The sequence below is a fragment of the Apium graveolens genome, unplaced genomic scaffold, assembly GCF_009905375.1.
Source record: "Apium graveolens cultivar Ventura unplaced genomic scaffold, ASM990537v1 ctg9189, whole genome shotgun sequence".
NCBI lineage: Eukaryota > Viridiplantae > Streptophyta > Magnoliopsida > Apiales > Apiaceae > Apium > Apium graveolens.
The window spans coordinates 54,174-65,214 of record NW_027421813.1 but is presented as its reverse complement, the minus strand read 5'-3'; the positions used below and the strand labels follow the sequence as shown (position 1 = coordinate 65,214).

At 31.1% G+C, this 11,041-nt stretch overlaps 1 protein-coding gene across 7 annotated transcripts; it reads left to right on the top strand.

The window, feature by feature from the left end:
* The first annotated feature begins 2,187 nt into the window (after positions 1-2,187).
* LOC141705646 (calmodulin-binding protein 60 A-like) lies at positions 2,188-6,852 on the top strand. 7 transcript variants are annotated; one of them, XM_074508538.1, is made up of 10 exons: positions 2,188-2,220; positions 2,365-2,503; positions 2,708-2,786; positions 3,491-3,543; positions 3,671-3,975; positions 4,037-4,160; positions 4,800-4,954; positions 5,392-5,505; positions 5,698-5,898; positions 5,991-6,852. In XM_074508538.1, exons 2-6 carry the CDS (start codon positions 2,385-2,387, stop codon positions 4,090-4,092), a joined length of 612 nt encoding a protein of 203 aa, XP_074364639.1. In that variant the 5' UTR covers positions 2,188-2,220; positions 2,365-2,384; the 3' UTR covers positions 4,093-4,160; positions 4,800-4,954; positions 5,392-5,505; positions 5,698-5,898; positions 5,991-6,852. The 7 variants fall into 7 exon arrangements, with proteins under 7 accessions (XP_074364639.1, XP_074364633.1, XP_074364638.1 ...); XM_074508532.1 differs by lacking the exon at positions 5,392-5,505 and having other exon boundaries at positions 2,203-2,220; XM_074508537.1 differs by lacking the exon at positions 2,188-2,220 and having other exon boundaries at positions 2,230-2,503.
* The last annotated feature ends 4,189 nt before the right edge of the window (positions 6,853-11,041 follow it).

Sequence of the window (11,041 nt, the reverse complement as noted above, 5' to 3'; positions counted from 1 at the left end):
TGAATTTCGGGCAAAAATAAAATAATAACTAATATTGATTCGGCTAAAAAATTATATTATTGAACTGATAATTCATCGATCAGAATAATGGTATAAGTCTAAAATAAAAAATATTTAAACTTCATTGAGGTTAAAAATTTGTAGAACTAATTCACGGTGAAACAAAATTAAAATAATAAAAAAAAATCTCCCAGCTAAATAGATAACATATACTATTCATCAGACTTAAACAAAAGTATCTATTCATTCGGCTTTAAACAAGATTAAAATCAAACTAAATATGATTAGTTGAATTTGATCAGTATAATGGGTCTTTGGATTAAAAAAATGAAACTAAAAATAAATGTGATTCATATACTATTGAAACACGATAAGACTTATCATTTAAATTAAAAAAATTATATTTCGTAAACACATATAAAAATAAAAATATTATATATTTCAATTGGTAATATTTTTTTTCAAATTTAAATACCTTTAAATAAAATAAATAAATTATATCTTTTTTTTCATACCAAATTATATCCTTATTATTACATAGTATGCAAATGAGTATCTTATCCAAGGTTGTTATGTTTCATATACTATCAATTTAATTTGGACGTTAGATCTTCTTGTTAGTATATATATATATATGAGTAAAGTTACCATCTTTTTGTTGAGACCTTGAATACCAATTATGTTCTCCAAGTAAAATCTTGCATAAAAACATTGTAATATATATAATTTTGAGAATTATGTTTTACAAATCATTATTTTATTCAAAATTTTGAACGTCATACATGTACTGCATGTATAGCATTACAAAATATTTTATTCCACGAAACATGTTTAGTTTGCAGAACGTACACATTTTAATTATTTTTTTTACGAACAATAAGATTTTATTGAATATAAAACATAAGAATACAGTCGGGACAAACCCCTAAACTGACAACTACAAGTTGATTGTGAAACAAAAACCGAGCTAAACAAATAGCCGTTTTGTTTTCAGATTGTTCGAGAAACTTTTGTAATCATTTTTATTATCAAGAATATTTATTCTATCTGTTAAGCAACAATCCAGTCGACACCACTATCACTGAAAATAGTAGAATCACAATTGACCTGCGCACATAAAAAACCGGTGATAGACCAGTGTTCATATCCATCGGTTACACCAACTGAGGTTGGGGGTACAGATGTCCATATATTGAACAATCATTTGTTGTGCGAGGTTGCCCAGATCTCCCAATACACCGTAGAAATCAATCTTTATGCAACATGACAACGAATCAAAAACGTAACAAGACATACACCCAAAAATTGGGGACAATCAACAACCCAAAAAGATTGGTACGGTAACAAGATCATACCCAAAAGAATTTAGATCTAGATTTTATTGAAAACTATTATAATATAAATTAAAGATTTAGAAATGGAGAAAACATGATGAGAGGATGGATAGGACGGATGTGAATTTGATGGAAAGATGGGATGGTGAAGGATGGATGATAGTTATAAATGACGGCCGTTTTTAGAGAAAAATGATACCTTCCACGCAAACATGAGTTTAGAAGAACGGGGAATGAAGAAGTAATGTAAAAAGGTAAATGTAGTGAAACAGAACTTAAAGGAAAGAAAGGATGTGAAAATAAAAACACGAGTAAAATAACTTCCAATACATGCTCACAATTTTTTGTTTTAGGAAGATCATAGGCTAGCCTTTTGTTTCAGGAAGATCATTGTTTTTTAGGAAGGGCTGATTTAATGTTATACACATTTTAATTATTAAATTTAAGAATCTTCGAACAATTTTAATAAATTAGTGATATTCGTAAAATATATTTTATAATATTTTGATTGCAGAATATAGGTGATATATGAGGTATTCGATAAAATAGTGGTCTATATAATCGAATTATATTAAAAGTTGCAATTCAATTTTATATTTTAAGAGTTATGAAATATTAAAAAAAATCCGTACATTACGAAATCTAAACTACTATAATATATGTATAATTATTATCGAATTATATTATATAAAAAATTTTAAATAAATAAAATTTCAAATCTGAAAAGTTGTAATTCAATTTTATAGTATACAAATTATAAAACATTAAAAGAAATTTGTGCATGCGGGACTTAAACTATAAACTAGTAATAAAATTAATAAACTTAAATAACAAAAGGGATAAGGAGAATATACGGGCGTTGACAAGGGAGGAGCAGCCCACATCGGTAAGTGTTTTTAGTATGTGTGCTTTCTAAATTACTCCTCCCGTCCTCCATTCCACTGTAGCAGCTGTATTTATTTTCCACAACCACGCGGTTATGTTTGTAGAGTTGTGTTTTATTTGTACTCCATTTTGTTTCATTCACAAGAGTTGTAAAGAGTTTGGTTGATGAATCCGAGAATGTCAACTCCTGGACAGTCAGATGTACCAGTTAACATGGAGTTACAACAGAACTACAACACTAGTGAAGATGATGACTCTACAAGTATTTTTGATATAAGAAGAAAGTAAGTAATTACTACTACTCTACTTAGCACAATCACACACTTGCTGCCTTGTCTATGATAAGTTTCGAACCCTGGACATCCTGTAAAGGGAGCGAGGGAAATTCCGATATAGCAAGAGGTGTTTGTTTAGTTCCATTTCTCCCCTGCAAGACTACTTGGTTCTCTACTTGGATTTCTTTAATTGATGTTTCTTGTTTTTTCAAGGGAGAGGCTGGAGTTATTGATAGTAAGGACTATACAGCGTGTAATTGGTCCAATCATGGGGGATTTAGTTCGTAAAGTTGTGAGTCCAATTTATCTCTCATATGTGTTTTCTTGTTGCCTCCTCCGATTTAGCCTTTGAAGGAAAATAAGTAATCTTTCGCTTTGTTTGTCTACGAAAATCCGCTTGTGGCCTATTTTTATCCTGGTTTGTCAAATTTTATATGTTTTGTTTCATGAATTTGGCTTGCATATTAGGATTCTCTTACTTTATACTGTTATATTCAGTTCAGTTACAGTATACTGTTTACAGATCGTGATCTTGTCGGATTAGTTTTAGTAGTTTGTTCTTTGTCAGGAGTTTTATGTATTGTTTGGGTTACATAGGTATAGTCAAATTAGAGGATTAGGTCAAATTGCTATTTCAATCCGCTAATCACCAACCATCAATATTTGAGGATCCTTCTAGTCAAACTTCTAATTTGGTTCAATCTGCCAATTTTTTTCTCAAATCTCTAACTTCTAAACAGGCTATATATATTAATTTATATTAAAAAGTTATGTCTTGCAAAATGTTTGAATTGTTTCTTTTAAAACCAACTTTTGATTACTATTAGTAGTTCTACTCTGTTGCATTCATCATTCATAAAAAAATTTCATTCGTGTTTCTATAAGTGTGTAAATTCTATAACGCCCGCTAGCCCAGGTATTACATATGTACTGTTTTGCTTTTGATAATCTTAATGGCAGCAAAATAATAACATTCATGATGTATTTTGTATTCAGGTGAAAGAGGAAATTGAACTGGTACAAGAGAATCTTATACGTCGCTTACAATGGTGTGGGGTATTATCGTTTTGATTCATATTGTTTATCCTGATTTTTTTGTCGTCATTAGCAGTGGAACCTTTAAGGTAATAGCTTAATAGCTTTCAAACTACTAAAAATTAATTTACTTTCATCCAGCAATTTAAGCAGGCAAGGGAGTACTTCTGAACCTCGATACTTGCGTCTCAAGTTCTTGGACAATGTAAAATCACCAGTCCTTACTAGCAGTAAAATTGAAGGAGAAGATGGTACCTCTATCAACTTAGCTTTAGTTGACAGCTTATCTGGAAAGGTTGTAAAAACTGGACCTGAAGCTGCTGCGAAGGTTGAGATACTAGTTCTCGAGGGTGATTATGCTGGTCATGAAGGACGCAACGGGAACTTAGATGACTTCAACAATAGGGTTGTTAGAGAAATGGAAGGAAAGAAATCTGTACTTCAAGGTACTACTACTCTGAAGCTTAAGAAGGCATCAGCAGCATTGACAATATTTCTTTCACACAGAATTCAATCTGGATGAGAAATTCGAAGTTTTGCCTTGGGGCAAGAGCCGTAAATAGTTTTCCAGGAACTACAATAGAGCCAGCAAAGACAGAATCGTTCAACCTTAAAGATAATCGCACAAAATGTGAGTACCTCAAAATTTCATAGTTACTTATTGTATAAAGTGTTGAAGATCTATGCACACATTTAACCCTCCCCCTAAATCGAATTCCATTTTTCCCGCCCATCTTTGGGGCAAAAATTTTGGCAGGGAGTCGAACTTGAGACTCCGCCAACCAGAGCTCTGATATCATGTTAGGTAACCAATCTATCTAAAACGTTAAGGTGTTAGAGAAATGTCCTAACTTGATCTTAATTTATATTTGTAATACTCACACACATTCATATATGGAAGACTGTTGATAGGTTGAAATTATTACATGATAGTATAATATAATAAAGTAGGTGGACCGCAAAACTGAATCCTTGAAAAATATGATGGAATTTTGATTCATTTTCTGGTACAATATCGAATAAAGGTGGCCAGTGCCATAAGATTACATTTTAGTAGCTGATTACAATGAATCTACATTTTTGGCAAGAATAAGCACAATTTGATAAGGTTTAGCCAAGACAGTTTCAAATTATACAGGCATGATTCATCTGTGTTCGTAAATTCGGTAATTGATCAGTCGGTTGAAATACTATCATAGTAACATATGTTAATTAAAACACTCTATTCTGGTCTAATTGATACCAAGAGTCTTCTAATTTATGTTTTCAGCATATGCAAAAAAAGATGTTCCATCTTTGCTTGATAAGGTATCACGGCTCAGACATATTGGTAAAGGCGGAAGCACAAAACTAAATGATCAGAGCATCTATACTGTGAAGGATCTTCTAAAACTCCTAAACACAAATCCAGAAAGACTCTATAAGGTGACATTACAATTCGCTTTCATCTTATTTCAGCAATTTTTGAGTGTATACTGTGCGCTACCATATGAATTATTGCCTATTCAATGCAAAAATTTAATAGGAAGGTAAAGAATTAAGAGACCAGAAATTGGTAAACTAAGCTCGAAAGAGTATGCGATGAAGAAAATGGGAAAGAAGAGAGTGTTCCTTACTCGGCAGGTTCCACGAATAACAAGCATAAAAAATTGCCAAATTAGAGTGGCTCATTTATCTTATTTCCTATGATTTTTCTTGTATTATTCATCTCTCTCATCCATACCCCCCTTCATTAAGTTCATTACTGTCCATTTTCCATTATTATAACTCCTAACTATTGTTTCATTAAATCGTCGCAACTATTAAAATAACTTGGTAATTTGAAAATTTTGAGAAATTTAATATCTTTTCTGATTTGTTAGAAAGAAGGCATGTACGAGGGTTCAGTTTCAATCAACTACACGAGTCACTTTTTCACATTGCAATTCTGTTAAAGTTTTAATGGACCGTGAGTATCTCGTATCACCTACAATTAGGTTAGTTCGTATCACATTGCCTGTTCCTTGTGTACTTTTGTTGTGCTTATATGTATTTATAAATGGATATCACAAACATATAGAAAAGCACAATTGATGCCTACTCTGGACTGTGGTAATGATCACAACAGATTAAAAAAAATTCTGATGCCTGTTATGGTCAATGACTCGTTATCATAAAAAAATGTGCAGATTCTTAAAGTTAGCTCTAAGATATGGGAGGAAATAACAGACCATGCGAAGACATGTCTAATTGATGAAGAAGTATACATGTACATTGATCATAATTCACAACAAAAAAGTGGAGTTGTATTTGATGTCATCGGACAGGTGAAGGGATTACTTAAGGGATCCCAGTACTTACCTATGGATATGCTATCCGATACTGAACAGGCATGTTTATCCTGTTTCTTATACACATCAATCTCTCCCTTTTTTTATCTGTTGAGTCTAATATGTTTTATGTTATTTTTATTTTGTAACAGAAGAATGCCCAAAAATTAGTAGCAAGTGCATTTGATCGGTGGGAAGACGTAAGCAGATATGATGATGAGAACTCTTTTATGGAAAGCTTGCCTCACGAATTGGAGTCAACAATGATAGAAATTCCTAGTCCATATATCAACCAGGATTTTCTGTTCGATTTATGTGAGCAAGCAGGCATTTCATCATATGGTACCAGTACTTCCCTTACTGGTGAGGAATTTCTGCAATCCTTGAACTTCAATGAGCAACATGTACAGCTCAATCCAGAACTAAATCCTAAACTGTTATGGAAAAGGGTTATTTGTGTTATACGTGTTTCAAGGTGTTTCATGATACGAAAAAGGGTTGGATCCTTAGAAAGGGACCGTGTCAACAAAAAACAGAAGATCTCATAACATGTGTAGAAACAGAGCCTCAACTCATAGTTGCGTTGTAGTTTAATACTAGTCTCATAGGTGCTGCCGTATAAGATACGTGCAAATCAGGGGAGCAGAATGTTGGATTTCGATGCAGCAAAGGTACAGGAGAACATAGAAAACATTCTTTAGTTATGTATAGTCAAGCATGTAGGTGTTTCTCCTTACTTATAATGCAAAACCTTGGCTTAAAAGGCGAAGCTCTACCAAATATAGACTTGGTAATTAAGCATGTAGGTGTTTCTTCTTTTAAAAGAAGAATGTTGAATTCTGTAAGGCTCGTTCTTGTAGTGTTGTACATACTCATTTGTAACATAAATTGTAATTAAACTGCAAAATATGTTTGCTTTGGGTTACATTAAATATGTTTGCAAAATTTGTAACATACCAAGTTTAATGATGAACTCTGCAGAGGATTTACTCTCATTAACTCTTGTTTCTTTTATTAAGTCTTCATCAAAATGATTTGAGCGTATGTGAATAGTTTTGTAGATGAAATATTTGTATCAGATTTGTGTTTTTGTCTGGGAATTTTCTTAGTCCCCTGTTCTCTGAAGTTGTTTTATTGGCATGGGTTCTTCAGATGAAATTTTAAACGTTTGTGTTCTACTTGATTTATTATAGCAACTAGCTTATGTATCATATTTATTAAAATATGGGGCAAAATAGTAAATTTTTTTACACGGCCGAGCTCGAACTTGAAATTACTCGGCTCATAAGGTTTACGAGTCTTGTCGAGCCGATACTATTTTTTTAATATAAATATATTTGTATATAAATATTTAATATTTCATTTATATTTATATATTTAATAGAAGCGATTTCGAGCATAAACAATCATATTTCGAGTTTTTGTCAATATTTGGTGAAATTGATTCAAGCTTTCGACCCGAACTTGAGGCGACCGGACTATTTACGACCCGAGTTTCAAGCTTGATTTAAGATTTGGTTGAAATCGAGCTCGTGCTCGAGCTCAGACATTTTTAATCGAGTTCGAGTCTGAAAGTTTTCGACTCGGCTCGGCTTGATTTTTAGCCTTAATTGTTGTACACAACTATAAAGTTAGTATTTTGAAATGAGTTAATTACACAAGACTCGATAATTAATAAATTATTATTATATGGTAATATATTATCAGCAAGTTAATATGGTAACATAATATCAACAAGTTATTTATTTATCAGTTCTAAATTTTTTTATAAATAAAAAAGTTATAATCACGTTGTTGTACATGAGTATAAAATTAGTATATTTTAGTAAGCTAATTACGCAAGTCTTAGAATAATTTCATTTTATATCAATATTAAATTATATAGGTTTAACCATCCAATATGAAAAAACAAATATATAACTCAGAATTTGATGTTATCAAATATAATCAAATGGGCCTCTACCTCAATTGATTGAAGGCACATGTTTGGATATATGTATCACAGGTTCATTCTACAAGCCAACAATATTTTTTCATATTTATTCAAATACGTGCACAAAATAGTAATTTCGAATTATATGTTTCTCCTAAAAAATTGGGCCTATCGAACTTTTTATGACCCGAGATTCGCGTTTGAAATTTAAGGTTCGGTTGAACTCGAGTTCGTGCACGAACCCGAACATTTTTAATCGAGTTTGAGCGTAACAGTTTTTGACTCGACTCGGATTGATTATACCCTTAGTTGTTACCCAAGTATAAAGTTAGTATCTCGAAGCAAGTTAATTACCGGAGTCTTGATAATTAATAAATTATTATTATACAATAAGATATTATCAACAAGTTAATATGATAATATATTATCAACAAGAAATTATTTTTTTGATTTATAAATTAAAAAAATAATTATAATCCTATTGTTGCACATGAGTATAAAGTTATTATATTGTAATCAGCTAATTACCCAAGTATTTGAATAATTTTATACTGTATAAATATTGAATTATATAGGTTTAGTCATCCAAAATAAAGAAACAAGTATGTAACTCAATAGTTGATTTTATCAAAATATAATCAAATGAGCCTCTAACTCGGTTGAAGTCATATGTTTTTTAAAAGTGTGTCATGAGTTCAATTCTCCATGCCAACAATATTTTTCCATATTCATTCAAATACGAGAGCAAAATAAGAATTTCGAATTAAATATTTTCCCACGAAAGTAAGAAGTTATTTATTTAATATATCAATTAAAAAAATAATTATAACCCCGTTGTTACACATGAATATAAAATTATTTTATTGTACTCAGCTAATTACCCAGTCTTTACTCAATAGTTAATGTTATCAAAATATAAATAAATAAGTCTCTAGCTCAAGTGATTGTGGTTGAAGTCATATGCTTGTTGTAAGTATGTCATGGGTTCAATTCCTCATGCCAACAATATTTTTCCATATTATTCAGATACGAGGGCAAAATAGTAATTTCGAATTAAATGATTCCCCACAAAAGCAATGTTGCAGTATTATATATAAAATGGATAATAGATTATAGTGCTTTTTTTGTATTCGAAAGTGCTCCGCTCTTCTTCGGTACTAGGATTCAGATAATAGGGTAGAATCAAATTATATCCTTTTATATCTTACCCAAAATTTTGATCATCTACCGTTAAAACAATCTCAACCATTGATCTGACATAATAAAAATAGACGGTTAAGATTTTATCTTATTAAAATAAGTATATTTTTTAATACAATCATAAATAAAAATGATTACATTATTTTAATATTATTTAAACAACAATTACGAATATGATTAGAGATTGAGTAACCAAAACGAACATTTTTCAGTCCTCTCCCCATCTACACTATCAAAATTCAGTTTGAGAAACTTTCAATTTTTGAGTAGAATTAGGGTTTTAATTCGATTAATTTTTTAGTGATGTTGACGATGTTGATGGATAGAGTATTGAAAAGCAAGCAATTTGGTTACTCAAGCTTTAACAACTCGTACTGTCACTCGTATAAGAGTGTATAAGAGTTTGGAGTTGTTTTTTAATAGATACCGCAGCCTCCTAAATTTGAGCAATGTCTTAGAGCATCTCCAATAAACTCTTTAAACATGCTATTAAGTCGAAAAATAAGGAGTATGACTCAAAATGAAGCTCCAAGAGACTCTTAGTAGGGATGTACGCGGTTAGGTTTGGTGCGATTGGGAGGTCAAAATTACACCAAACCGCATAGAGCGGTTTTCTTAAATCTCCGACCTCAGTCGCATTTACGGTTGCGGTTAATCGCGACTTTTTTAACCGTGCGGTTGCGGTTGGTACGGATCGACTTGCGGTTCAACCATCGACTAATACGATAAATGACAAATAAAAATATTTTATTATAATTATACTTATCAAATCTTAGAAATTTGTAAAAATAAAATGTATTACAAGATTACAAGTGGTTATTACAAATTATATATGGCTGTTTCTGCGTTTGATGATATATATTATATCCCAAAACCCCAACCTTTTATATTTTAATTCTTATATATGGTTGTTTTTGCGTTTTGATGATATATATTATATTATATTATATATAGCGGTTTTGCGGTTGCGGTTCGACTTTTGCGATTATTTAAAATCAAATTCGCAGTCAATCCACGGATATATGGTTTCTGTAATTTCAATTCACATTCGAGACGCATTTTGCGGTTATCTGCAAAGAGCGGTGCGATTGTGAGTAGTGCGAGCAATTTGTGCGATTGAGCGGATTACATGTACAACCCTAACTCTTAGAGTATTTTTAAAATCTAAGAGTCTCTTTCTCTCCTCTCTTTTAAGAGCAACTAATAGCTCTTAACTTATATTTTATTAATAAAATTTGAATACCTACCAATTATTATACAACCTTTGGTCATGGTGGAATTGATTTATTAATAAATTATGAATAAGAGCTAATAAAAAAGTACCGTTGGAGTTTGACACATTAACCTATGTAATAACTTGTTAATAGTCATTTTTTTAATATTATTTTGAAGAATAAGTTAGGAGCCTCTTGGAGATGCTCTTATGCGTTTCTTGGACAAAATCATACTGGAGAATTACATTATACACCCTTAAAAAATCAATTTTTGTATTATCCCCTCATAAATAACAGTTGACATACTCCTTTTTAAAACCCAATTTAACTTCTTTTTTTGTCTAATCCCGTTAATTATTTAATCCAAATTATATTATTCTACAAATATTTTACTTGAAGAAAAAAGATGAACTATATTGTAGAAAACAAATTCAAAGCCAAACACTTGAAATACCGTTCAATATTTATATTTCATTATACTTTGTTGCATTACATAAGTTTGCGTTAACTTCGTTTGTAAACTGCATGAGTAAATTACATTTTGTGCATCTCCATTTTAAATAACGATATTTCAATCTTATAAAAAAGTATGTACATAAAATGCACTTTACTCGTCCACTTTCTTAGGTTTAATCCTTTGACCGAATTAACCAATTTTTGACCTGAATCGATGGATTTTTGACTGATTTAAAAAAAAAGAAGTACTCTGACCTGATATCCGATTAACTTGAAACGGGGGCGCATCTGAATTCCGATTAATTGAGACGAGGTTGTTCGAACTCCCATAAATCATTAAATTTTTAGAACATCGGATTCATATAAAATATAATTTTACAACTTAAATTTTTACTCATAA

Excerpts from the sequence above, each read along its gene's own strand:
- LOC141705646 (XM_074508532.1), top strand. The coding sequence starts at position 3,919 with ATGACTTCAACAATAGGGTTGTTAGAGAAATGGAAGGAAAGAAATCTG. Across the intron at positions 4,161-4,799 it reads TAAAGATAATCGCACAAAAT|CATATGCAAAAAAAGATGTT; the intron begins GTGAGTACCTCA and ends TTATGTTTTCAG. Across the intron at positions 4,955-5,697 it reads ATCCAGAAAGACTCTATAAG|ATTCTTAAAGTTAGCTCTAA; the intron begins GTGACATTACAA and ends AAAAATGTGCAG.